Consider the following 27,938-nt stretch of genomic DNA (forward strand, 5'->3'; position numbering starts at 1 on the left):
CATTCTTGTCCAGAATTTGCCCTAACTGCACATGCACGCAGTTATTTTTAGTCCCTTATAGTTCCTTTGTATTTTGTTGCCCGAGGAGACGTTTGTCCAGGTACAGGCACTGCAGCAAAGGGTCCCAGGTCCCAGCCTGTCTCATTCTCAGCCTCTTGTTTCCACTTCGTCTACTGTGTGTGGCGTCGCATCCATCCAGATCACACATTTCTCCCAAAATATCAGGAAAGGAGTCAGGCTGGCTCAGCTTGGGTCACATGTCCATCTCTAAGTGGATTGTTTGGACCTGGGTCATGTGGCCGGCAGGGCGGCTCGTTATGGTTGGAAGTCAGATCCACGTGGGAGGTTGGGTACTCACCTCAGAAGAGGGGTACAGCAGACGGCTGGGGCCACAAGGACCGCAGATGTCAATCACGCTCAGTCACTCACCCTCCCTCTCATCTCCCTCATTCCCTCAATCTCTCCCGCATTCAGTCAACAAATAGGCACCATGTTCTTTCTTCCAGATCCAGGAATGGGAGAGCCGGATCTTTGCCCATGGGAAGGATGTCAAGGCCTCGGGATGCATCCTGGATCAGAAGGTCAAGAGCCAGCGAAGGGTCAAGATCCTTGAAGACCAGTTGGACAGGGTGAGGGTCAGCCTCTTGGCTGTCTCCCGACCTGAACTCTTGGGGGAAGAACTGAGCATGGGAGTCAAGTTTTAGAAACGGTGGACCAGATTCCTGGATGCAGAGTGGCCTAAAATAGTGGGTTCCCTAAGTGGGGTTAGGAGACAAGATCCTGGAGGGATGGAGGGTCTCCCAGGAAAGGAGACTGATGCTTGGGTCTTGGGGGGGATGGCGATGCTCTCAGAGCCCCCAAATTGGGAATGGGCCCCCTACCTGACAAGTGCCCCCTTCTCGGCTGAGAATGGAAGAGGGAGGCAGGCCAGGCCTCAGACAGACTCTTGGCATCCTCTCCCACACCACCACCCCCATTCCAGGTCACCTGTCGCTTTGACAACCAGCTGGTTCGGAATGCAACCTTGCGGGAGGAGCTGGATCTCCTGCAGATCGAGAGGAACCGCTATCTGAATGTGGACCACAAGCTGCAGAAGGTCAGTGGCCCTGAAGCCCAGGACCCCTTGGCCCAGCTGGAGTGCAGGGGAGGATGCAAGAGTCACCCTACTTTCTCCAACACTCGGGCCTCAAGTACGGAATCGCCCGGAGCCATAGGTTTACTTTAGTCCGGAGGGAATGGACACCTGAGAATGTTCCGGGCTACCCCCAGCAAAGAAAGCAGCCTCATTGAGATTTGCAGAAAGCAGAGATGTCACTTTGAGTGTTATCACCCAGGGCAACCAAGGCGCAGGCAGGACCATTTACATTCCATGGGTTTCTCAATAACCTTTGAAGTCCTTTGAAGAATCCTCCCTCCCTCCTTTCACCTCCCTTCCTTCCTTTATTCTCTCCCTCTCTCTTTCTTTAAGTTTTCCTTTGAAATAATTTCAAATTTGCACAAAAGGTGCAGGAATAGTACAAAGAACTATATATCCTTCACCAAGATTGATAATTTGCCAAATTTACTCTCTGTCTGTCTCCGTGTGTGTGTAATTAGTTTTCCTGAAAATAATTTATTATCACAACTGCCGAACTATTTGAGAGTACGATGCAGACATTATGGTCCTAAGAACTTCAGTGTGTATTTCCTAAGCACAAGACCATTTTCTTATATAAACAAAGTGCCCTTACCCAAGGGCACTGAACATTGTTACAATTCTAAGCAGTCCATATTTAAAGTTCATGATTGTTCCAACAATGTCCTTTATAGCTAATTTAATTATCTGCTACAGGCTCTGGGCCAGGATCCCACATTGCATTTGGTTGTCCTGGCCTCATTCATCTGGAACAGTCCCTCGGCCCTTCTTTTTTTTTTTTTGGGCTGCGTTGGGTCTTCGTTGCAGTGTGCAGGCTTCTCATTGTTATGGCTTCTCTTGTTGTGGAGTATGGGCTCTAGGCATGCAGTCTTCAGTAGGTGTGGCACACGGGCTCAGTAGTTGTGGCTCGTGGGCTCTAGAGCACAGGCTCAGTAGCTGTGGCTTGCTGGCTTAGTTGCTCCGCGGCGTGTGGGATCTTCCCAGACCAGAGATCAAACCCGTGTCCCCTGCATTGGCAGGCGGATTCCTAACCACTGCGCCACTAGGGAAGTCCCCCTCGGCCCTTCTTTGTCTCCATGACTTTGACATTTTGGAAGCATCCAGGCCAGTTGTGCTGTGTGACGTCCCTCAATGTGGATTGATCTGCTCTTTCTCCATGATTAGATTCAAGTTGTGCATTTTTGGTGGAATATCACAGAGGTGGTATTGTGTCATTTGCGGGCATTATATCAGTAGGCACATAACGTAAGTTTGTCCCATAACTAGTAACGTTGACCTCGATTGCTTGGTCAGCCAGGTTTCTCCAATATAGAGTTTTCCTCTTTGTAATGACTGAGTCCAGGGAGGTTCTTTGAGACTATGTAAATATCCTGTTCCCTGATACATTTTCACGCAATTGTTCTAGCATCCCTTAATGACTTTTGCCTGAATAATTATTATTGTAATGGCTACCAAATGGTGATCCTTCTCTCTCCTTTCTTCTTCATTTATAAGATGGCATTTTACTTAAGGAAGAACTTCTTAAGTGTATTTATGGGTTATCAGGAAGCATTCATGTATTCTTACTTTATTCTCTGGGTTATAATCCATAGTGCTTATCATGATGTTTGCATTGTCTCAGATTTGACTGGTGGGAGCCCCCTCAAGCTGGCTTCTCTGTCCTTCTGACAAGCCCATCTGTTTTTTTTTTTTTTTTTTTTTTTGAACACTTCCTTACTTTCTGGCACAGGAAGATAGTCCAGATTTTCTTGTACTTGATCAGCCTTAACTCTCAAGTTAGCATTTCTCCATGGAGTCTTGATTCTTCCTAGTGGGGAGTCCTGCTTCTTCTTCTCTTGGTGCTGAGAAACCAAATTACAGGCACTAGGAGTCCTCACTGCTACTGGGGTGTCCCTGCCTTGGGGCCCTTTCTCTGGAGCTAGGAAACACACGCACATATTTTAAAATTGTGAGTTCATGTCGGTGCCTCTCATTCCAATCCATCACCCCTGGGTTATTCCTGAACCTTCCCTATTTTATCTTTTTCTTCCCTACAGTGGGAACCTTGGCTCCCAACAGCGTTTATAGACGTACTCACTTGTTCAATCCTACAAAACACATAAGAGAGGTTCAGAATTGCTATAGCTGTACTAACACCCCCTGAACCTGAGCGTTCAAGATTTGTTTGCAGATTGTTTTGTTCTCTGAGGGCCTGGGTATCTATCTATTTATCTATCTCACATTATTGTATTCAGAAGTCACTGGGATTAGTTCCTATTTTTTTGGTCTTCTTTGTGGTTCTGTTCTTTGTTTGAAATACAGTTAGGTTCACTTGCTTCTGTTTGTATTTGGTTTTAGTTCTCTCCCCTATCCTTGTTGATTTAATTTTCTTTATGAACATGTAAACCGTCGACAGGAGTTCCCAAATCAAAACTATGCCAAGAGGTAAGCCACAGAAATATCATTTCCTCACCATCTCTTCCACTTCGTTCCCATTCAGCCCCCATAGTTTCTGGTTATCCATCCTAGGTTTCTTGTTACAAAAGTGTATGTGTTTGTGTGTTGTGTGTATGCACGTGCACACATACGCATGCACATGTATTTATACATACGTATATATGTATGTGCGTATTACAGTAATATATACACACATTATATATGTATATGTATGTGTGTATATATGTTTATATACATTAATACATATATACACATTATGTATATGTACTATATATATATATAAAATTTCCTCTTGTCTTTCTCCTGAAATAACCTTTTACGCATAACTCTGCAAAGACACTTCCATAGGACTAGAAAACAGATTAGCGTGGTCACAATCATGAAATTCACACAAATTTCTGACCCCCACCACAAAGTTAGGTCAGCACTCTGGGTTGGGTGTTTCACTGCATTCCTTTTTTATTTATTTATTTGTTTGTTTTTGGCTGTGTTGGGTCTTTGTTGCTTCCTACTCATCAATCTGGCTTTCCTTTCACTTGGTACCTGTTTAAAATCCCTTTCACCGATTGCCGCTAATGAGGAAGGTCCAAGTTTCTAAGGCCCAGGAGCCTCCCTTCTTATTGGGGAAATGTGGGGCTTAAAGGAGGGCCGTCCAGTGATGAGGGTGTTAGAAGTGGTATCTGTTTTGCTCTCTTGGCAGGAGTTGCAGCTCCTGCGGGACACGGTCAGGACCCTCATGGTCTCCTCCACCTCTGCCTACACCATCAGGTAGGGCCCCTGGAGGCATCCTAGATGACTCAGTCCATGCATTTTCTTAAGGAAGTGGTGGGAAGGTTCCAAACTCAAGAAATAGATTGTCAGAACATCCTTTTTTTTTTTTTTTTTTTTTTTTTTTTTTATAAGGTGCCCCTTTCTCTCCCACCTCCACTGATTTCCCAGCTTCTCGGGCAAGGTCCCTCTCCTTGGGTGTATAAATTAACCTCTTTAACCCCAGTCTGTTAATGGCATGTAGCACATAGGGATGTAGAAAGGCTTAAGGGGAATTCCCTGGCGGTCCAATGGTTAGGATTCCGCACTTTCACTGTCATGGCCCAGGTTCAATCCCTGGTCCGGGCACTGAGATCCCACAAGCCACAGGGCGTGGCCAAATAAATAAATAAAGAGACTTAAGGGACTTCCCGGGTGGTCCAGTAGTCGAGAATCTGCCTCCCAATGCAGGGGATGCGGGTTCGATCTCTGGTCGAGGAACTAAGATCCCACATGCCTCGGGGCAACTAAGCCCGAGCACCACAGCTAGAGAGAAGCCTGTGTGCTGCACCTAAGGCCCAATGCTGGCAAAAATAAACAAATATTAAAAAAAAATAGAGAGACTTAAGTAAGTGCACATAGCAGGGGGCCAGGTCGTAGGAAGCATCAGTGAATGACTGTAATTAGATTGATATTTGTCAGTATTGGTTGAAAGGGACAGAGATTCTCTCAAGCCACCTTCAGATAAAGGATCATGTTGTGTGGAGTCTAGAAGCCCCAGCTGCTCTGCTCATGGACGTCTTTCTCTGCCTCTGGGCTCTCCTGGGTTTCATGCTCTCTCTTAGCCCATCTCTGCTCCTTTCTGAGCTTCAGCCCTGTTCTCTTGCTCCAAGTGGTTTCTTACCTTCTATTCAGTGTCTTGTTTCTACCACATGACTTCTGCTTATCATGGTTCATGAGTCCTCATGACATCGGTTATAGTCCAAATCTACCTTATGGTTTCTGTGATCTTTCTTTCTTTGTTCCTCTTTTTTTTTTTGCGGTACACGGGCCTCTCACTGTTGTGGCCTCTCCCGTTGTGGAGCACAGGCTCCGGACGCACAGGCTCAGCAGCCATGGCTCATGGGCCCAGCCGCTCCGCGGCAAGTGGGATCTTCCCAGACCGGGGCACGAACCCGTTGTCCCCTGCATCGGCAGGCGGACTCTCAACCACTGCGCCACCAGGGAAGCCCTCCTCCTTTCTTTTCTTTCTTTCTTTCCGTCCTTCCTCCCTCCCTCTCTTCCTTCCTTCTTTCCTTCCTTCTTCCTCTCTCTCTTTCCGTCTTTCCTTCCCTTCTTCTGTCTTTCTTTCCTTCTTCCTTCCTTCCTTTGAGTTACGATGCACATAAAATTCACCTTTTAAAAATTTATGTATTTATTTATTTATTTTTGGCTGCATTGGGTCTTCGTTGCGGCGCGCGGGCTTTCTCTAGTTGCGGCGAGCGGGGGCTGCTCTTCATTGTGGTGCGCGGGCTTCTCACTGCGGTTGCTTCTCTAGCTGTGGAGCGCGGGCTTTAGGCGCATGGGTTTCAGTAGCTGTGCCGCGCGGGCTCTAGAGCACAGGCTCAGTAGTTGTGGCGCATGGGCTTCGTTGCTCCGTGGCATGTGGGATCTTCCTGGACCAGGGCTTGAACCCATATCCCCTGCACTGGCTGGTGGATTCCTAACCATTGCACCACCAGGGAAGTCCCCAAATTCACCATTTTAAAATGTACCATTCAGTGGCATTTAGTACCTTGGTAATGTTGTGCAATCATCACTTCTGTTTTCATCACCCCCAAAGGAGACCTGTAACCATTAAGCGGTTATTCTCTCTTTCCCTCTTCCCCAACGTCCTGGCAACCACTAGTCTCCTTCCTGTCTCAACGATTTACCTATACATCTGCCTTTCTGTAAATTTACTTTTCTGTTTCATGCAAATGGAATCATACAACGTGTCCTTTTTGTGTCTGGTTCCTTTCACTCAGTGCAGTGCTTTCAAGGTTCACCCACGTTGTAGCATCTCTCAGTACGTCATGCCTTTTTATGGCTGATTCTGTAATTTGTTACCTGTGGTCCTCCATGACCTCTTCAGAGCCTTGACTCATGGCTTCTGTTCACGCATAGCTCTGGCTTCTTCCTAACTTGGCCTTCATAACATGACCTTTTGTGGCTTCTCTCTATACACCCTTTTAGCTTCGGCTTCCCGCTGTCCCCTTCTTAGCATTTCCCAATTCAGATTCTGAGGAGAGAATCTGACTGGCCCGGCTCATCTTTTCTGCCACGTCCCACAAGTGATGGTCTGCTGGCCTGTCTTTGCATCACCAGGATCTAGCCTCTGCCAACAATCCTCCAGCTGACTGCAGTGGGCAGCCTAGCCGGGTGCAAAGATAGGGTGGTTTCCGTTAAAGGCAGGGGGCAGCTGTCAGGACCAACACTTCTGTCAGACCAGCCATTGTCTCCAGTGCTTCCTTGCTGGCTGACCTGGGCAGGTCACTTCCCCCCTCTGAGCCTCAGTTTCCTCTACTGTGACATGGCAACAATAATGGTATCTACCTCATGGGCTGCTGTGGGGACTTATGGCATGCTGCTTTGGAGCATCTCCTGCAGGGCCAGGCTCTTGGGAAGTTGGGTTCCCTCTTCCTGGCCTTTCTGTTGACCTGAAGCCCAAGGCACAGAAAGAACTGTGAGTCCTAATCCCTGAGGGGCTGCTAGAGGGGTCGCCGGGGGCTAGGGCTGGTGGGTGCCAGGAGAGGACTCCCACCAAGGAGGACCGACCTGAGTAAGCCTCAGAGGAATTTGAACAGAGCAAGAAGCTAGTGCCCTGAGTCGAGGCAACCAAGGTTGGCAAAGGTGTGGAAAGGGGAGCTAGAATGGTCCATGGGCAGGGACCTGAGGCGACTGACCTGCTGTTCTCCCAACCTAATGACCCTCTGACCTTTGATCCTGTGACCTGTGAAGTAGGCTTGGGGCACTCTGAGTTTACAGTTGGCTGCACTACGTTTAAAAGCTTAAAAGCTCCACCTTCGGCCAAGCAGGCCAGGGGAGTTTCAGTGAGTGAGCCCCCTGACTCTGCCCCATAAACCCATCCTGACCCACCCCTAGGAAACTAGACAGTTTTCTGCCTTTTGTGACCACTGGGTAACGGCAACCTGATTCTGTCCCATCCCTGAGACCCCAGGCTGACTGTGCCCCATCCACCACCACCCCCAACCCCAGGATGACCCCACGCGTCCCTGTGACTCAAGACTGACCCTGCCCCATTCACCCTCCAACCCCAGGCTGACCCCGCTCCTCTCTGGGCCCCAGGATGAACCCAAATCCAACCTCCAATCTCCCTGACCCGGGTCTAACCCCCCACCCCTCCCAGGGAGGAGGCGAAGGCCAAGTTAGGCATGCTGCGGGAGAGGGCAGAGAAGGAGGTGGCCCAGAACGACACGGAGGTGCAGATCTTGCAGCGGCAGATCGCGCACTTGGAGCAGCTGCACCGCTTCCTCGAACTCAAGAACAGCGATCGGCAGCCGGATCCCGCCGTCGTGGAGAAGCGCGAGCAACGGGGTGAGGCCGGGGCCGCCACCTCTGCCTGCAGCAGGCCGGGCCAGGGGAGGGGCGGAGCGGCTCGCTCCAGGTCTCGCCGCGGGGCGGGGCCGGCCGGAGGGCGGGGCTGGAGGGGCGGGGTCTGCGCGGCTGCGGTGTTGTTGCCCGCTCCCCACCAGCGTGCCCAGCCAGGCCCCTCCGCCCTGGTGGCCGCCCCGGACGCCGACCTCACTGCCCCCTCACCCCCCAGCCCGGGAGGTGGCCGAAGGCCTCCGGAAGACCTCCCAGGAGAAGCTGGTGCTGCGCTACGAGGACGCCCTGAAGAAACTGTCCCAGCTGACCGGGGAGAGCGACCCGGACTTGCTGGTGGAGAAGTACCTGGAGTGTGAGTCCCTGGGGGTAGGGGGTGGGGATGGAAAGGGCGGGGAGGAGGGGGGGCAGGAGCACGGCGCCCAGCCCCCCGGAATCCAGTGCAGACTGTGCTCTGTCTCGGTCACCGAGGGCCTCCGCTTCGGCCCTGGGGACTCCTCCACCTGCGCTGGAGGGACCAGGAATCAGGCTCCGCCCTACTCGCCTCTTCCCGTCCGCCCTGCCTCCGCCCCTCTCTCTACCCCGCCTTCTCCCCAGTCTCTCTCCCACCCACGTCTCGGGCCTACTGACCGCTTCCTTCTCTGTGTGTCTCCACCCGTCTGTATCTCTCTGTTCTCACTGAGTGTATCTCCGTCTTTTTCTTTCTGTCCAATTTCCCTGGCGTGTCTGCCTTCCCGCCTCCCCCATCCGTCTCCCCCTTCCCTCCCTCCTCCGCCTCCCTCATTCCTGGGCCTGCGGGTCACCCTGGGAATCTTCCTCTCAGCCTCTGTGTGCCTATCTCCGTGTCCCTGTTGCTGTCTTTCTCCCGGTGTCTAATGTTCTCTCTTTACCCACCTTTACCGTTTGCTCTCCCTCACTTCTCTGTTTCTCTGTGTCTCTCTCGGCATTTCTGTGACTTTCTCTCGGTCGCTCTCTCTTTCTGTCGCTCTGCCTTGCCCTGTATTTCTCTCTGTTGGCCCCTGTGTCTATTTCTTTGCCTATATCTCTCCGTCTCTGTCTCTCTTTGTCTCTGTGTCTTTGTTGCCTTTCTCAACATCTCTTTCTCTGCCTTTCTGTGTGTGTCTCTCCGTTTGCTGGTCTCTGTCTCTCTGGACCCTGCCTTTCCTGACTCGCCCCCAGTGGAGGAGCGGAACTTCGCAGAGTTCAATTTCATCAATGAGCAGAACTCAGAGCTGGAGCGTCTGCAGGAGGAGATCAAGGAGGTGAGCGAGACCCGCCCCTCCCCCTCCCCTCCCCTCCCCTCCCCCTCCCCTCCTCCACCCACGTTGGCGCCCCCTCCCGAGCTGGGCCCAGCGTCGCGCCCCTGCCCCTGTAGATGCAGGAGGCCTTGGAGAGCGGGCGCCGCAGCGAGGAGGACCGTCGCTCGAGGCAAGAGCAGCAGCTGGCCGAGTTGCAGCAGCGCGTGGACGAGGTGCACACGGAGGCCGAGAACCTGGAGGCCCGCTTCCAGAACTTTCGCGGGCAGCTGGAGAAGCTCAAGACCGGTGAGCACCCGCCCCGGCTTCTTCATCTGGAAGGATGCGATGAGCAGGCGGAGAACCCTGCCCGGGCCGGCCACGCGGAGACATTCCGCGGACCACTCTGTGCACTCCTTTGTCGTCTGTCCCATATCCATCCGACCATCCATTCACTCATTCTTCATCCATTCTGCGTCCAGCCAGCCAGCCATCCTTCATCCAGCCATCCTGCATCCATCATCCATTCATCCTTCCAGTGTGGAGTCCATGAGAGTCAGGCAGCCCTGGGTTTGAATCCCAGCTCCACCACTTGTGAACTTTGGTGTGTGGTTTCCTCTGTTGGAGCCCCTCCGGAAGTGGAATGGCAGTGCCTAGTTTGTAGGGTCGGCATGAGAATTAGATGGGATGAGGGATGGAGAGAGACTGGGAGGTGGCAGTGGTGGTGGGGAGCAAGCAGGAGGGCCACCTCGTGCTGCGCGGTCGGAGCTCAGGTATTGGCAGACCCTCTTTCCCTCTGTTGTAGGGACTGCGGTGACAAGCCCTGTGCTAGGTAGTGAGGACCGGCAGGGGGAGGCAGGGAAGATGCTGACACGGGCTCTGGATACTCGTAACCCAGGGGCTGGGAGGGAGGACACCTTGGGCCCTGCAGGAGGAAGGGTATGCCTTAACTCAGAGTGGAGTGCAGGACCAGGATTTGGGGGGCCCAGTGCAGAATGAAAATGCGGGGCCCCTTGTTTACAAACTGGCAAGAATTTCAAGAGACAAGAGCAGAGCATCAAACCAAACGTGGGCTCCTTCTCGGCACAGGGCCCTGTGCCCATGACATTGGCTCTGCTGGGCTCACAGGGGAGGTCTCCTGGGAGCCATGATGCTTGAGGCCGATTTTGAAGGATGAGTATTTAACCAAACAACTGGGGAGAGGGGATGCTCCCAGCAGGCGGGGCCAAGGCTCGGAGGTGCATGCCAGGAAGGCAGGTTCTTCGTGCAGAGAGGGCGTGGGTGGGAGTTGAAGAGGGTCAGATCCTAGACGGATGCCAGGCTGAGGCTTTTTCCTGAGGGTGCTGGGGAGCCATGGGAGGGCTGTGAGCAGGAGAGGGGGGTGGATAGGAGGGAGAGGGATGAGGATGGAGAGGGAGAGAGGGAGCACAGAGGTGTCAGGGGTGTGAGGGCTGAGGCACCAGGGGTCTGGCCCGGTGAGGGTGCAATGCGGAACCTGGGAGGAGGAACTGCTCTGGGGGGTGAGCCTAACCTCAGTGTGAGCGGTATTGCGGACTGTTCGGAGAGGGACCCCAGGAGGAAACTGAATATGAGCCTGCAGCTCAGGTGGGGGAGGCAGGGGAGGGTGGTAGGGATGCCACAGGCTGGGTGCAGATTTCTGTCAAGGTCATGGGTGCATCTTATTTCATTCACAATAACCAGTTAACTAAATACAAGCAGGCCAATTGTGAGAGCGGGTCACAGCCTTGGTGCTGCTGTGAATTTCCTCCGCTTTCTCCCGTGGAGCACGTGTGTGTGTTTCTGTGGGAGAAGCACATCCTGAGCTGTGGACTCGCTGGGTTGGGTGGAAGCTGGGTGATTCTGAGCCGTGAGCAGAGGACTGGCCGTGTGGAGGTGCCCTTGTCACGTTTTCCTTGGACTTCCCTCGCTTTTTGCCCTCTGTCATCTGGAACCCGGTGGGTCTGAACTTGGGCAAGTCCCTTCGCATCTTTGAGCCTTGCTTGGGCAGCAGGGCCTTGAGGAGAGGAGAGGGTGGCACCCCGTGGGCACCGGATCCATGATGGCTTGTCCCCTCTGACCCCAGATATCCAGCACCTCTTCACCAGGGCCCAGTGTGACAGCACGGTCATCGATGACCTCCTAGGGGTCAAGACCCACATGAGAGACCGGGACATAGGCCTCTTCCTGGGCCTCATAGAGAAGCGGCTGGTGGAGCTCCTGACGGTGCAGGCCTTCCTCGAAACCCAGGTTGGGGTGCAGACGGTGCAGAGGGGGGACAGGGTGCCGGGGCCTTGGAGACGGGCCTGAGCAGACCACTGGCTTCTCCACCCTCCAGAACAACCTCTCTGCCAGCTTGCCTGACGCTGCCCTCCTGGTGCTGGGCCAGAGCTCCGAGGATCTTCCCAAGAAAGTGGCCCCACCTCAGCCCCCTGACCATCTGTGAGCCAGAGGGCAAGGGTCAGGGAGCTTCCACGGGGGGCAGAGGAGACAAGGGAAGGGTGTGGGTGGGCCCCCGGGACGGAGGGTGAGTGGGGCTCGGGGCCGGGGGGAGTAGAAGATGAAGTGGGTACTTCGGGGGAATCAGGAGTAAGGGCTCCAGGGACATTCGATGGGGCCCTGGGTGGACCCGAAGGGGAAAGGGCGCTCAGAGCCCGGTGCACGGCTGAGGGTCTCAGGGCCTAGCAATGAGACGCCATCGGCCTTCTGAAGGTCGAGGAGTAGAGTCCCTTCCTGCCTTCCACCCACCTTAGTGAGGACCCCCCAGGCTTTGAGGCCAACGACGACTACCCACTGAGCGAGGGGGAGCTGCTGAGCTACGTGGTGAAGTCGGTGAGGACGGGTGCCCGCGGGAGCAGGGCGGCTCTTCCTCCTCTGGGGCCCTAACTCGCCTCCCCCGCAGCTGGAGGCCCGGGAGCAGGCGAAGGGTCAGTACCTGAAGCAGCAGGCTGAGGCCGTCACGAAGGTGGACAGCACCCCGAGCGTGACCCTCTCCAGCACCCAGGCCAGCTCCAGCCTGCCCCTGCTGCCCAAGAGCCCCAGCGCTGTCCCCGGCTCCCTCACGAGCCACAGGGCTAGCAGCATCCTGGCGTCCAGCGGAGGCCGCGCCACCAGCTCCAATGTCGGCCGTGTCAGCTTTAGGGACCCCAGCTCCAGCGCAGGCCACGCGACCTTCGGCTCCACCAGACCCGTCACCGGGGGACTTATGTCCAGCCGGGGCTCGACTGAGGGCCGAGCGATCGTCACATCCCCCAACTCTAGCAGCTACCCGGGGTCCACTGGATACTTGGGGTCCAGCAGAGGCCACGAGAGCTTTGGGGGCCCGGAGAGCAAAGGCCCTGAGTCAGAATTGAGTGGAGGCCTCAAGTCCAGCAGAGGCCACGTCTCAAGCACTGGCCCTGCCTCTAGCACCGGCCGGGTCTCCACCACCAGCAAAGATTCCCAGAGCAAATACTAGGGGCACCCAGCCCCAACCCGGCCTCTGGCTCCTTGCAGGGCCTTCTCTGGGTCTCTGCCTCTTAATTTCCCCTATGCCTCTCCATCTTTCTCACCCAGCTCCGGGTGACCTGCCTGCACACCTGTCTGCATCTCCCCTTCACTATGTCTCTGCATCTCTTCCCATCAGCTCCCCGTCATCTGTCGCCTGGTCCCCCTCTCTGTTTCCAACCTGCCCTTCCCTTTCGGTTCCCTAATCTTCTGTTCTCTAGGCTTCCCGTTCAGTGTGTCTCTGTCCTGTCTCCATGTTTGTCTCCCCATCTCTACTCTGACCTCTCTGATTATCGCCCCCACCCCCTGTTTCGGCTTCCCCATTTCTAACTCCCTCTCCTCTCCTCCATCTCCCAGGCCCTCCTCGCATCTCATGTCCTTGTCTCTGTAGCTCCTCATTCCTTGTCCTCAAGAGTCCCCAGTACTGACCAGTGGGGGAAGGATGGGGGCAAAGACATCAGGGTCAGCATGAACTGTGACCATAGGAAATAAAGGCCAGAGTCTGATTTTTACCCCAGCCTGGTTACAAGCGTATATGTGAGTGAGTGAGCATAAGACATGGCTGTTTCCTCTACCTTTGGCCCAGGAGAAAATGTATGACCCTGTCCCTATTCCCTGCCATTCATTCATTTACTCACTTTTTTTTTTTTTTTTTGAGACTTGCACATTTCAGGCTCTACTGAGAACCAGAAACTGTATCAGTCAGGATAGGCTGGGTTATGCTGCAGTAAGAAGCAACCCCAGAATCTCAGTGTGTACCTTTAAAATTTTTTAATTTATATTTTGGAATTCTTCATATCTCAAGAGAGGGGACTGAAAGCAGCATGTCAACCTTGCTACCTCAACATTGCACAGGAAAGAAAAAAACTCCAAATTGCCCACCACGTCGTTGATTAATTAGCTTTTATCAAGACATACAAACAATATAAATAGTAACAACAGAAAGAAAGTATTAAAGAAAAATAAGGGACCTAGAACTCATTTTGTTCTCACAAATGCAGTTCAACACACAGGCTTTATAAGAATGCTTTAAGAACACAAAACCATCTTCAAAATTGGATTCAAAAAATGGGACAAAATTGGAGGTGACTCTCGCCTGTGTGTTGTCGGGGCTGCGAGCAGGGGTCGCCACCTTCTACTCTCAGCCATCCCGGAAGTTGTCATCGGTGGGCCTGGCACCGTTTGCTAATTTAGTACAAACGTGGGCTCACTAGTTCTGTTTGTAAGATAATTAATCCATCAGAGTCATGGGATTTAGTTTCCCATCGTGAGGGAAAGGGCTATCGATCTTGTGATCTAATGAGAAAGCTTACCTGTATTTATTCAGTTTACAGGCAGGATGTTAAAAGCAGGGCAGCAAATGATCAAGACAACCCAGCAGGGTGAAAGCCTTCTTCTGGAGGGAATAGTCACTGGACCTGACCACAACTCCTACAGTTTGGGGCATGGTAGAACACATTTTTGTTGAAATCACATCTGAGAAATATTCATAAGGAACAGGAGATGTTGGAATGAATTATTAATTTTCAAAGTCTCTTTAGTGCACAGTACAAAGTTAATAATTTTGTAAAAGTTCTCCCCTTCACACCGTATCAAATCAGATCGTTTGAATTAACGATATGATGCAGAGTCCCATCTCTTCCCTAACAGTTGCAGGGGAGGGGGACTCTCCATCTCTTTTCCCGTTGATTTGACAAACATTTATTGAGTACTTACTATGTGCCATACAGGGTACTAGGCTCTGGGGATATAACAGTGAACAAGAAATTTAAAAACGGGTATTTCAGGAAGGCGATGGAAATGGCAACTCCCTAGGATGGGACTTCTGGAAGTTAGGCTGTCATTCTCACTTTCTCCTTTGGGACCTGGGAAGTCTCATCTTGGCGGGGGGCAGAGTCATGACGACCGGCCCTGTTTGCCATCCCAGAGGGACTTCCTCTTTCTCTCCTAAGACAGGACAATGAGTACAGAGAACCCAGACCCTCAGGTCTCCCCTCCCAAAGTGGTCTCAAACCCCTATAGCAGGAGGCGTTCAGCCTTAAACACCCCACCCCGAGTCTCAGCCACCTCAAGGGTCCTAGAGCTACACTGGGCAGAGCCTCCCCTGGTCCAGGGGCTGGGCTCACCATCTATGGATGGTCAACCTTGTGGCAACAAGCTCAGAAGAGAACTGAGGTCACTTAAAGAAAAGTCAGAGAATCAAACCCAGAATCCTCTTGGTTCCCAAGTAAGACAGCACTACCCTCGGGGTCATAGTCACATCCCCTGTGGCTCAGGGTGGAGAGAGGGATGGAGGACGCAGGCTTGCTGGGCCAAGGCTGTAGCTAGGAGACAAAAAGTGTGGGCTGCTACCTGCTTTCAAGTGGGGGTGATTTTTGTGGCGGTGACAGTGGTGATGTTGGTGATGGCCGTAGTGGGGATGGCGATGATGATGGTGAATGAAGGTGGTGACAGTGATGATGATCACGATGTGATGCTGACGGTGACAGAGAAGGGGATGTGATGGTTATGATGACGACCGTGGTGACGATGGTGATGGTGACAGTGGTGTTGGCAATGATGCTGCGAGTGCCACCTCAATGTAGGTTCTTTATTGCTGTCTCAGATTCATTTTGTAACATAAGAAGACTTGCATTTTTTAAGCCTGAGCTCGGGAATGTCATTCATTTACATTATACAGTAATAAGAAAACAGCAGACCAGTGCAGCTCAATCTTACTGGCAAAATGGAGAAAGGACTAAATTAAATTGTACTCAATAGCAGGGAAATTTGGAGCATTTAGTGATTTCTGTGCTTTAGGACTGAGGCAGAAACTGGCACTGTCGCATACAACCTGTCTGGATTTGGACAAGTGTCTTCACCTCTCTGAGCTCCGTTCACCTTGAAGTCAGAGGGGGAATCCCTGGAGGTGTGATCAGGGGATCTGACCGACATTTAAAAATAGGAATACAGTTGAATAAAAAACATCATGCAGTACAGGGTGGTATTTGATGAAACCATGTTAATGTGAAATGATTTCTTACTGCGCGTCACGGCCAGAAAAGTTTGGAAGCCACTGGTAGATGGCACCCATCATCATACACTGATTTTCAGACGACCGCCCACTAATAACACCCAATATCAACTCCCTTTCAGATGTCGATTCCACTTCATCCAAAGCAAACGTTCCGGGTCTCCCAGCGGCTCTGTCTTAGCAGAACTCCGCCGCCAGGTGGCGCCCGTGCCCCGCTGTGAGCGGATTCTTCTCCGTCCTGACTCAGCCCAAGCTGGTGATTTCCTTGGGGTCCCCCCTCGCCCCGACGATCGAGTTTACTGGGACTAAACGTCTTGACCACGAATAGAATTCCCCGAGCAGAGCACGGCAGGAGGGCGCAGGCGGTCACGAAGGGATGTGGCCATCCTAAGATATCCACTCATCCCTTCTTGATTCCACAATGTTCATTAAATGCCTGTGTGCACCAGGCGAGGTGCCAGAGCTCACATCCTGATGGGGGAGGACGGACAAGATCCCAAATTCAAGACCCCACCAGTATAGGGAAGCCTACCCACCTAGTCCGGTGCAGGACGGCACGAGGTAGAATCTCGCCCGCCCCCAGCCGGCTGTGACCTTGGGCAGCTTGCTTAGCCTCCCTGTGCCTCAGTTTCCCCTGCTACAAAACGGGACTAATAGCACCCACTTCATAGGGTTGTCGTGAGCATTAAATGAGTTAATAATTGTAAAGCACTTAGAAGGGGCCTCTGTCTGTTAAACCCAGTGTTTAAAATTCTCATTTGACAGGGCTTCCCTGGTGGCGCAGTGGTTGAGAGTCCGCCTGCCCATGCAGGCGACGCGGGTTCGTGCCCCGGTCCGGGAAGATCCCACATGTCGTGGAGCGGCTGGGCCTGTGATCCATGGCCGCTGAACCTGCGCGTCCGGAGCCTGCGCTCCGCAACGGGAGAGGCCACAACAGTGAGAGGCCCGCGTACCGCAAAAAAAAAAAAAAAAAAAAAAAAAAAAAAGAAAACTTAAAACAAACCAACAAACACTTAATGAACTTTGACAAATGGCACTCTTCCAGGACAGGTAAACTACTTATTTTGTTAGACTTCCTAAGGATTCTTTGATCTATGAAAAACACCTCTCTGAAGAAAATACTATTCACGACAAAGAAGGGACTGGCCAAAGGTTAGGTCACTAGTCTATCCAGTGGGCTAGCACAAGTCCATTGCATTTCCTTCTTTTGATTGAGATGTAACAGCCATACATTAAATTGTACCAAGTGTATGTGAATAGCTGGATTAATTTTATGTATGCATATTAATTTCTAAAATATCAGAGGAAATCATACAACTCAATAGCAAAAGAAAGAAAGAAAAAACTGATTTAAAAAGGGCAAAGAACCTAAATAGGCATTTTTTTCCAAAGAAGATACACAAATGGCCAACAGGTATATGAAAACATTCTCAACATCACTAATTATCAGGGAAATGCAAATCAAAACCAGGTATGGAAAAAAGGGACCTTTGTGCACTATTAGTGGAAACGCAAATTGGGACAGTCATTTTGGAAAACAGTATGGAAGGTTCTCAGAAAACTAAAAACAGAACTATTGTTCTGTAACATCTTATGGAAAAACCCAAATGAACCTTTTGGCCAACCCAATACCATATGATCCAGCAATCCCACCTCTGGGTATTTCTCCAAAGGAATTAAAATCAGAATCTTGAAGAGATACTTGCTCTCCCATGTACATTGCAGCATTAGTCACAATAGCCGAGACATGGAAACAAACCTGAATGTCCTCTGGCTTCTTTAAAAATTTAGTCCTTGCTTTGATTTTCAACAGTTTGACTATGATATGCCCAGGTGTGGTTTTCTTTGTGTATTTCCAGTTTGGATTTTGCTGAGTTTCTTGAATCTTTGAATTAATGTCTTTCATCAGTTTTGGACAATTCTTAGCCATTATTACTTCAAATTTTGCTTCTCCCTCAATGTGTTTCTCCTCTCATTTTGGTACTTAAGTTATATGTATGTATGGCTTATATTCATATATATATATATATATATATATATATATGTTCCTTATATCTTTTATCATTTATTCTCTTCTGTGTGTTTTTTTGTTTTGTTTTGTTTTTCAATTGCTCTCCATGCTTCCATTTGGCAATTTCCTATTGACCTGTCATTGTATTCATGAGTCCCATCTTATCATCTTATTCAGGACCCAGTATACAATTAAACCTATTCAATTAACTTTAGTTTCACATTTTGCATTTGCCCAAAATCTTGATTTGATTCTTGTCTAGATTCCAATTCTCTGTTGAAATGTGCCCTTATTTCATCTGCTTTTTTATCTTCCCTATTTTCTTTAGCAGCTTAGCCACAGTTAATTTGAAGTGTTCCCTGCTCATTCCAATCTGGGTAATATATTGATCTCTTTCCATCATCAGTTTTTTTTTTTTCTAATTATTTATCAAATTTTCTGCTTCTACCCCTGCTGATGAAGTTTTAGTTTTAAGTCTGACGTTATAGATAAAATGACTGTAAATGTACCACATATCTTCCCCCAGGACAGGTTGCTGCTTTTTATTTTATTTATTTATCTATTTATTTATCTAACTATCTATCTATTTATTTATTTATTTTTGGCTGCATTGGGTCTTTGTTGCGGTGCGCGGGCTTCTCATTGCGGTGGCTTCTCCTGTTGTAGACCACAGGCTCTGGGCGCATGGGCTTCAGTAGTTGTGGCTTGCAGGATCTATAGCGTAGGCTCAGTAGTTGCAGCGCACGGGCTTAGTTGCTCCACGGCATGTGGGATCTTCCCAGACCAGGGCTCGAACCCATGTCCCCTGCATTGGCAGGCGGATTCTTAACCACTGCGCCACCAGGGAAGTCCTCACTTATGAATTTAGATGCTTAAATAAAATATTGGTGAAGAGAAATCATTAAAACAGAGGATACTATAAGCAGGTGAGATTTATTCTAGGAATATAAGGATATTTCTGCTCTTTTTAATGTACTATAGTTTATCATATTATTAGGTCAAATGAGAAAAATCAGAATCATCTTAATAGATGCCAATAAGACATTTGATAAAATTTAAAATGCAAGCCTGTCAAAGGCACAGCTGCATATTAGGGCGGGGAGGACTAAGACCTTTAAGGACTTGACCTTAAACTGTGATGCCACATGGATAGGACCCACCTTATGATGCCTCCCAGGCAAATCCCTAGCTCCTCCCCTAATGCTATTAAGCGTTTACATAAATTCCCAGAGCGGGGGTGGGGGTGGGGTGGGGGGTGGGGGGGTACGACGGGACGGGACCGGACCTCTAACACATTATGGAGGTGAAGCTGGGGACTTGAAAGAAACAGCATTCAGAAGGTGAGAATCCATGGAGCTGAGGCCAGACCAAGAGGTGGGAGAAGAGAGTTGAAGGCGCTCTGGAAATGTCCCAAATCACCAAGATCACAGCCCCAGTGACCGCAACATACTTCCTTGGGCTGAACTTTGTCCGTAAGTTCAGCTCTCTCTTCAGAGAGCACATCTGTGAAGGGCTGAGAGTAGGGTGTGGGTGGGTGGGAGGCAATACTGATGTTCTGAAAAATCCCACAAACCACCCAGGGGACATCTTTAGCACCCAGGGGACACCTTCAGTACCCAGGGGACCTCTTCAGCACCCAAGGGACATCTTTGGAATCAGCTGCATGATACCTGGGCTATTACTGGCTTAAAAAAATACTGTCTGCAGAGCTGATCTCAGAGCTGGGATGGGACGACTCAGATATTGTGGACACCACTGTGGCCACCATCCCATAAGCTATCTTATCACACTTCCAGCCACCTGCAAGGCAAGGTCTATGAGAGTGGACGTCCATCCAAAGGTAGGGCTCATGGAGCTGATGCTAGGGTTGAAGGGAACACTGTGGATGCTGTGGAAAGGCCTCCAACCATTACAAGTTGATCTGACAGATGGGGACCAAGAAGCAGCCAACAGAGATGGGACGCCCACCTGAAGTGCAGGTCACGCCCATGTCTGGCAAAATGATTGTTCCTAAAACGCCATACACCACCAACTAGAAGATCTCAGCACCAATGGTTTTGCTGTGCTATGCCTGCAAGGACATAACCCAGGGTGTCCACAGTGAACAGTTATCCATCCATCTGTGAACTTCTTTAAATTTGACAAGAGTCACCAGCAAGGCCTTTGTACCAAAGGTCTACGTACAGGTGGTGGAGGAGGACCCAGAAGCGCTCACATTCAAGAAAGGCTCCTACAGCTCCTACCTGCATTTGTGGCTACCCTCATATTCTTTATGCCACAAGCCACCAATGGGACATCCTCACCACCAGATGACCTCATTACCACATTGACATTTTAGTAAATGAGGAACACTGACACGGTTACAGGGCCACCTAACAGGTTATACATGGTAGCAGCTCTGATTTGATTAAAGTTATTACCATGTACATTTATACCACATAACCAGTGTGCTCCGTTGGGTATGTGCACTTGCTACCCTGGAATGAGATTTATAAACTTTCGTCTTGGCTTTGCAGGGGAAAAAAAAAAAAAAAGGTTTTGTTAAAGGCCCTCTGCAAAGTCCTTCTCAAGAATATTAAGTATAGTAAGTGGCTTACATGGGCATCAGTGGCAATTCTTCAAATGTCACAGCCACGACCGGGCACCCTTCATGCCTTCATACCTTAGACCTGTGCTGTCCAGGATGGCAGCAGCTAGCCACCTAGCTGGGGTAGGGCCGCTCGACCGAATGCACGCGGAGGTGAGAGGCCAGCGCGTTGGACTGCTTGAAGGCCTTGGTGCACAGCGGGCAGACGAAGGGCCGATCGCCCATATGCACACGCTTGTGCACCCGCAGCCTGTGGCGGTGGGTGAAGCGCTTGCTGCACACCCTGCAGGAGCGCGGCTTGTTCTCACAGTGCTGCCGCCGGTGCAGAAGCAGGGCCGGCCCGGCCGCGAAGGCCTTGCTGCAGTCCCGGCAGGGGAAGGGCCGCGAAGGGGTGTGCAGAGGCTCGTGGCGGTGCAGCTTGTAGGGGGTCTTGAAGCGCTTCGGGCAGGACGGGCAGGGGAAGGGGCGCTCGCCCATGTGGAGGCGGCGGTGCTCCTGGGGAAGAGGACAGCACCGGGAGTGAGGAACAGTGGCTCACCTCTGCAGGACATGCCTCTCCAGGTAGATTCACCCCTACTCCTTGCAGGTCTCTGAGAAAGAGACCAAATGAAGATACACATACCAATTGTCTAAAATTTTTAAAATTACAAACCAAACTATTAAATAAAATACGTTCTTCCTCCCCCCTCTGACAAATAGACCTTCACAATGACCCGGAAGGCCAGGTTCAAATTTATATTCTTTGGAACCCTCAGAGTTCCACACTAGAACTTGGTGGCTCAGGAGAGCTGGCGGGGGTTTCCCAGGCCTCGGGGGATATCGCACCCACAGAAGGACAGCCCAGTCCAAGCCTCCCTTCCACCCGTCCAGCCTAGAGGTTGTGCACACAGGTGGGGCAAAGTGCACCCTGGGGATGGTGGATCCAGAGAGCCCTGGAAGCAGCCTTTGGGCCCCTTGGGTAGGGAATCCCAGGCTCTCTTGTCCCCTTGGCCACACAAGAAGGGGCAGCAGGAGAGGGTCACGGCAGCATCCAGTAACAGGAGAGATCCAGGGTAGCTCTGAGAGCTGGGCTGCCTCCAGGCTAACTCCCAGCCTCTCCTTTCCTCCCATCATGGCCCTCAACACACCTCCCGCCTCCCCACCCCTCCCCAGCCATGGAAGCCTCCCTTTCCAGTACCTTCTCCTCCAAATCTGACCCCTATCTCCTTCTTACCTTCCTCGAAAACCCATCCCCAATTTCCCATCATCTCATGATCATCCCAGCTGCTACCTCCCTGAGTGCCAAGACCACTTTCTCTAAGCCTCTCCCCTCACATCTTTCCTGGGATTCTTCTACCTTCTAGCTCACCTCCACATACATTTAACCCCTCCCCGCCTCGGCCTCCTGGTCACCCCGCCCACTTTCCCTTCAGGCCCAGCTCTGCTCTCCCTCTTCCGGTGGGCTCTGCCTCTCCCCACCGGCTCCCGCTCACCCCCAGTCCAAGGCCCTGTTCAACCTGGTCCCAGAAACCTCCACCCCTCCCTTCATACCTGGCCCTACCTTAGGTCCATTGCCTTGCCCTGCCTTTTCCCCGCAGGCCCCGCCCCTCGCAGCAGGCCCCGCCCACCTCGGGTCCACTGCTCTCCCCTGCCCCTTTCGCGTACCCCAGCCTCTCGTCGGCTCCGCCCCCCTCTCCGCACCTGCAGGTTGCTGGCTCGCTTGAAGCGCTTGCCGCAGGCATCGCAACCGTGCGGCCGCTCGTCGCTGTGCACCGGCCGGTGGCCCTTGCAGTCCGAGTGGCGTTTGAAGGCGGCCGCACACAGGCCGCAGCGAAAGGGCCGCGCCGCCGTGTGCACCACCTCGTGGCTCAGCAGCTCCCACGCGCGCTTGAAGGCCCTCCCGCAGGCCGCGCAGCTGAACTGCCTGGGCCGCGCCAGCCCCTCCCGGCCCTCGGAGCCGCTGCGAAGCGAGCCTGGCTCCTCCTTACCTGAGCGCTCCTCCGCAGAAACGTCGGGAACCAGGCGCGCAGTCGAGTACGTCCCGTGCTCGTCGATGAGCTGCACCAGGGCCGGAGCCTCCGCCTCGTCTCCTCCGCGCGCCTGGAAGAGAAGAATGGGCTTAGTCCTCGGGTCATCCCCCCATCCCACCCCTGCCCAGACATGACTGTGGATTTGGGGCTGCAGCCGCCTCATCTGTAAAATGGGCAGATAACGGGACCGCCCTCCTGGAGCGGCAATGCGGATTAAATGGGTTAAGATTGAAATTCTACTCCCCCCCTCCCCCCCCCCCGTCCCGTCCCTCCTGGCGCCTTCATTTCAGGAAAAGGCAGCTCCTTCTTTCCTTCCAAGTGCTCGGGGCAAAAACCTGACACCCCTTTTTCACACACCTTCATCTAATCTCTCATCAAGCCTGTTGGCTCTAACTTGAAAATACAGGCAGAATCGGGCCACTTCGCACCATCTCCACAGCCAGCACCCTCCTGTGAGCCAAAATCATCTCTCTCCCGGGCTATTGCTGTGGTCTCTTCCCTGGGTTCCCTGCCTCAGCCGTCCACCCCTCAGGTCTGTTCCCCACGCAACCGCCAGAAGGCGCCGGTTAACACCTAAGTCAGCTCAGAGGCCTCCCCTGGTTCCCCTCTAACTCAGGGAAAAGCCCAAGTCCTCACGACCCAGGAGGCCCTGCATGACCCGCCTGTGTCCCCTCCTTGACCTCATCTCTTGCCTTCTCCTCTGGCTCACTAGGCTCTGGCCACACTCAAGGCCTCCTCAATGGACTTGGTGCCTGGAACCCTCTTCCCCTCCACAGACGCACAGTTCCTCCCTCACCTTGGTCAGGTCTTTGGTCCAATGTCACTTTTCCCTGAGGCCTCTCCTTACCACTCTATCTGAAATCGAAACTCATGCTACCCCTCCGATGCTTCCTACCTGCTTCCTGGCTTTACTTTTCTCCATAGCACTTATCTTTGGATGGGAGCCTGGCACTGCCTGTGTCCATCTTTTGCACCCTGTGGGAAGAGTCAACCTGGCAATGAAATATCCATAGAGGAAAACGGTCCCAAGAAAAGAGAGAGACAGCTTCCTAGATCTAGACAGCACCTAGATCTAGCTTCACCTGAAGCATCCTTTCCTCCACTCTTTGGTTAGGTGAGGCAATCTATTACCTTTCGTTGCTTAAGCAAGTTTGAGTTGGGGTTTTCTGTCATATGGTAGGCTGAATAATGGCCTCTACATATATCCTGGTCCTAAACATCTAGAACTTGTGAACGTTGCCTAAATGGTAATAGGGACTTTGCAGATGTGATTAAATTCAGAATCTTCAGATGGGGAGATTATCCTGGATTATCTGGGTGACTGTGAATGTAATCATAAGTCTCCTTATAAGAGGGAAGCAAAGGGAGATTTGATGCAGAAGAAGAAGGTGATGTGACTACCGAACCAAAATACTAAGCTGCTGGCTGTGAAGATGGAAGAAGGGATCAGGAGCTAAGGAATGCAGCTCTAGAAGATAGAAAAGGCAAGGAAATGGTTTCTCCTCTAACGTCTCCGAGGGAGCACAGCCCTGCTGACACCTCGATTGTGGCTCAGTGAAATTCATTTTGAACTTCTGATCTCCAGACTGTAAGTGAATAAATGTCTGTAGTTTTACGTCACCAGATTTGTGGTAATTGGTTTCATGGGAAACCAATACATGCCATTGGCAGCCAAGACCCCACAGAGGGGACACAGCTAAAAAAAAACCACCTTTTATTTGGCGTTTATGCAGCGCCTTCTGGATACTAGGCACCAGACTGAGTGCTCACAATAACCCAGTCTTCTGCAGGGAGACTGAAGCTCAGAGAAGGTGAGTCACTTGCCCGAGGTCACAGAGCTTGGGAGTGGAAGAGTCAAGATTTGAATCTGGAAAGTAACACTAAAGCAGCCCTTACAAACCCATACTCATCTGTGAATTTGGGGATGGTGTTAGAGATAACCTTATTAGCTAATATTTATTTGATACTTAGAGGGTGTAGGCACTGTTCTGAGCAATTTGTGTGTATTAACTCCCTGAACTCACTCTATGAGGTGAGGACTTTTATAATCCCCATCTGACAGACGACAAAACTGAGGCTCAGAAGTTAAGAAATATCCGGATCAGATCATAGGGCTGGTAAGAGGCAGAGGTGGGATTTGAACCCACAATATCATACCCTTGTAATAATGAACCTTCATTGGATAGATGGGGACCCATGCATTGGCAGGCGGATTCTTAACCACTGCGCCACCAGGGAAGCCCTAGAGTTAGGGTTTTTTATGAAGACTAGCTTGAAGGCAAACGTTTCATGAAAGCCTGAGAAGTAAAGGAGGGAAAGGGGATAGGAAATGCCTGGGGTGGGATGGGAATGCCACGTTAAAGGGGATGGCCTGGGGAGGCCCGCTGAGAAGGTGACACTGAAGCAAAGACCTGAAAGAGGTACACGGAGGAGGGAGCGAGGGAGCCCTCATTTTCTCCAATGGCTCTCAAGTTTGAGATCCAGCACAATCATACATCCATCACTGTTCTAGGTACAGAAATAATGAATACATTCATTGTGCTCTGAATCGGACACCATCTCCTGGCATCCCCACAACAGGGAAGGTTTCATTCTCACAGAAGCAGAAACTAAGGCTCAGAGCAGCGTGTCCATGGGCCAAGACACAAAGCCAGGAAGCAATAGATCTGGGAATCAAATTCACAGCTGCCTAAATCTCTATTCCTGCTGAGACCTGACTCCTGGGGTGGGTGGGCGTCGGGGGGCTCACCTCTTCTTCTGGGACCTCAGGCTCCTCATGGTGTATCCTCAGTTGAGATGGACTGAATCCCAGAAAGTCTGGGGGGTCTCCAGGACCCGCTTCTCCACCTCCCGCCTTCATTGGGTGCGGTCTGTCCCAGACCCAGTCCCTGGCTCTGGAGGCTGAAGTGAGGGTGAGGTGGGGCTGCCGTTGGTCAGCTCCAAGGGGGCTGAGGAAGAGAGAAGAGAGGTGACAGTGAGGGTTTTCTCTAAGCTGCTGGAGTTGGGAGAGAGGTCTCCTCCAAAGTCTCATCTGCCCTGGGGGCCCAGGGAGGCCCTCTCTCTCCAAGACCCTCCTCGGAGGGACGGCAGATATTCCCATGGCCTCCACCAACAGCTACACACTGTACTCTCCAACCCCATAGCCCTGAAAGCAGCTCATGCGTGTCCTCACCCAGCCTCCTCCAGGCCTCCTTGCCTCCAGTCTCCCCTCTCCAGTCCATCCCCCACGTGGCCCTAGAGGAGTCTTTCTGGCCTCCAGAGCTGCTCTTGCCTCTTCCCTGCTCACTTTCCTCCCATGGCTCCCCAGAACCCCCAGTAGAAAAATGAGCCCTTCGGGACTTCCCTGGTGGTCCAGTGGTAAGGAATCCACCTTACAAAGCAGGGGACGCCCGGTTCGATCCCTGGTCGGGGAACTGAGGTCCCACATGCCGCGGGGCAACTAAGCCCGCGTGCCTCAACTAGAGAAGAGAAAACCCGCATACCACAACTACAGAGAAGCCCGTGCACCACAGCGAAGAGCCCAGGCGCTGCAACTAAGACCAGATGCAGCCAAAAATAAATAAATCTTTAAAAAAGAAAAAAAAAAAAAAAATTGAGCCCCTCAACCTGGCATTCAAGGCCCTTCACATTATGGCCTCTTGGACTGAACCTTTGTCTTCCTCACTTCACTTCCCTCTCCCCAGATAGCCCAATGAGCCTCACAGTACCCAGGGCCAACCACAGCTGACAGCACCGGAACCTCACTTCCAAGCCCCCTGGATGACCTGCAGACCCCTCACACTCATGACATCTGTGCAGACCTCAGAGTCCTCCTCCAAGCACACCCCTCCTCCTGGGGTCCCCATCTGTGCCCATCACTGTCCCAGCAGCCTCACTGCCACCCAGTCGCTGGGTCAGGTTCCCAGGGAGTTCTCATTCCTCCGTCCTCCTCCTTCCTACCCCCTCCCTGATCTGTCAGTCTCCCAACCTTCCCACGTTTTCTGCCTTTTATTCTGCCCTCTGTCCCCATGGCCCCTGCCACAGCTCAGGTCTTTTTTTGTTTGTTTGTTTTCTGGCTGCGCCACACGCATGTGGGATCTTAGTTCCCTGACCAGGGATCGAACCCTCATCCCTTGCAGTGGAAGCACGGAGTCTTAACCACTGGACCGCCAGGGAAGTCCCAGCTCAGGTCTTCTCCTCTCCTCCGGGATCATCACCCCAGCCTCCGCTCTGGCCTCTCACCTCCAACCTCCCCGATCCAGTCCGTCTCCCACACAGCCCCAGACAGGTCCTTCTACACCCAGAGCTTATCTTGCTCCAGTCCTGCTCACAACCCTCCCATGGCTCCCCAGGATCGTGGGACAGCGTCAGGCCCCTCAGCCTGGCAGTCCAGTCCCCTTTGATATGTCCCCTGCATACTCTCCAGCATCGCTCTCGATGTATTTGCCCACGGACCTTACATTCCAATGGGCAGACCCTCCTTCTGCAAGTGGATCCTTAACTCTTCCATCATGGGGCGTTTGCACCTGTTGTTGGCCCACATCTCAGAGCCTCTGTCAGAATCTAACTCCTGCTTCAAGGCACAGTTCAAACCTGTTACCCGCGCACACACTCACCGTGACCCTCCGCATTCATACACGCAGAGGTCACTCCCAAGCACTGCCCAAATCTCCCCATGCAAACAATGGTCTCTCCCAACCATTCATCCCCCTCAGTCGGCCACACAATGAACTCGTCATCAGAACCTCCCACCTCCCCACCCAATGAACTCGCCCATCCAGAGATCCCCGCCTTCTTTCCCTGGCAAAGGTCTTCCAGGCCCCGCTCCCTGCACACAAGGGTCTCCTGAAGGCCTCTCCACTCTTCTCCCAACTGTTTGGACCCTCTTTCCCCCCTTCCCCCCATTTTTCTCCTGACTTCCGTGACAATGATCTCACCCGCCAAATGGGCCCTTCCTCACTCAGGCCCGCTCCTCCCACCCCTCTGCTGGAAACTTGGTATGTCCTGGAGTGATAGAAGGGAACGGGAATCGGGCGAGACCATTACCCGAGTCTGTGTGTGCGGGGAGAGGCATGAAGGGAGTCCCTTCAACTAGGGACTGACCAGACCTCTGGCTCCCCCGGTGCCTTTCAGATGCGACCCGTATCTTCCCAAACTTCGCCGCCTCACCTTTCGGCCCGGGTATATTGCCGGTTCACCGGGGTCTCCATTTACTGGAGGACTCGGGGCAGCGGCGCTTCCGGCCACCTGAATGCGCATGCGTAGTGCATTTCGGGTACCGTGGCTGGTTTTTCTCAGGAGGTTGAAAAGGGGAGTCTTCACTCCCTCTGCAGCGTCACCAAATTCCCCTCAAACGTCAACCCACTGCTTCAGTCTTTCAAAAAGAAACGGGAAGGGCAGATATATAGTAACATCCAGTTACTGATGTACTTAGCATGGGCTAAGTATAAGCACATTATTTTCAGTTCTCAAAACAGCCTTGGTTAGTTACTATTATCCCCATTTTCCACATGAAGAAACTGAGGTTCAGCGAGAAGGAGCGTCAACAAATGCGTGACAGCCGTATTGGGAGCCTGCTGTGCATGGCTTCATCCAAGCACTCTTTCTGCTAAAATGAGAACCACTGAAAAAGTGCAGGGGCGGAGGTTGAGCGGGAAACTACCCTCCTCTCTGCTGTGTCCTTAGGCAAGTTCCTGAACCTCTCTCATTTAATTTCCG

The 27,938-nt window shown here is 51.9% G+C and overlaps 2 protein-coding genes across 24 annotated transcripts in view; one reads left to right on the plus strand and one right to left on the minus strand.

The window, feature by feature from the left end:
- ODAD1 (outer dynein arm docking complex subunit 1) overlaps positions 1 to 13,133 on the plus strand; it is a 31,672-nt gene extending 18,539 nt beyond the window's left edge. For 14 of the 15 annotated variants that reach the window (XM_067719576.1, XM_067719572.1, XM_067719579.1 and 11 more), the window contains 11 exons: positions 507 to 629; positions 983 to 1,096; positions 4,272 to 4,339; positions 7,707 to 7,894; positions 8,124 to 8,258; positions 9,083 to 9,165; positions 9,279 to 9,447; positions 11,222 to 11,385; positions 11,474 to 11,577; positions 11,889 to 11,967; positions 12,038 to 13,133. In XM_067719576.1, coding sequence (XP_067575677.1) covers positions 507 to 629; positions 983 to 1,096; positions 4,272 to 4,339; positions 7,707 to 7,894; positions 8,124 to 8,258; positions 9,083 to 9,165; positions 9,279 to 9,447; positions 11,222 to 11,385; positions 11,474 to 11,577; positions 11,889 to 11,967; positions 12,038 to 12,592 — 1,782 coding nt within the window. In that variant the 3' untranslated portion in view covers positions 12,593 to 13,133. Of the gene's footprint in view, positions 1 to 506; positions 630 to 982; positions 1,097 to 4,271; positions 4,340 to 7,706; positions 7,895 to 8,123; positions 8,259 to 9,082; positions 9,166 to 9,278; positions 9,448 to 11,221; positions 11,386 to 11,473; positions 11,578 to 11,847; positions 11,968 to 12,037 lie in introns of all 15 variants that reach the window. The other variant, XM_067719587.1, reaches the window with a different exon arrangement.
- Positions 13,134 to 13,507: 374 nt separating this feature from the next.
- On the minus strand, positions 13,508 to 27,519 carry LOC137215042 (zinc finger protein 383-like). Of its 9 annotated transcripts, XM_067719615.1 has the most exons (7): positions 27,267 to 27,516; positions 24,991 to 25,189; positions 22,200 to 22,311; positions 20,308 to 20,727; positions 19,614 to 19,716; positions 18,931 to 19,158; positions 13,508 to 16,105 (listed from the first exon to the last, which is right to left on the minus strand). In XM_067719615.1, exons 2-4 carry the CDS (start codon positions 25,017 to 25,019, stop codon positions 20,347 to 20,349), a joined length of 522 nt encoding a protein of 173 aa, XP_067575716.1. In that variant the 5' UTR covers positions 25,020 to 25,189; positions 27,267 to 27,516; the 3' UTR covers positions 13,508 to 16,105; positions 18,931 to 19,158; positions 19,614 to 19,716; positions 20,308 to 20,346. The 9 variants fall into 9 exon arrangements, with proteins under 9 accessions (XP_067575716.1, XP_067575717.1, XP_067575715.1 ...); XM_067719616.1 differs by lacking the exon at positions 19,614 to 19,716; XM_067719614.1 differs by having other exon boundaries at positions 18,931 to 19,716.
- Positions 27,520 to 27,938: the final 419 nt, after the last annotated feature.

This window comes from Pseudorca crassidens, chromosome 20 (genome assembly GCF_039906515.1).
Source record: "Pseudorca crassidens isolate mPseCra1 chromosome 20, mPseCra1.hap1, whole genome shotgun sequence".
In the NCBI taxonomy this organism is placed as follows: domain Eukaryota; kingdom Metazoa; phylum Chordata; class Mammalia; order Artiodactyla; family Delphinidae; genus Pseudorca; species Pseudorca crassidens.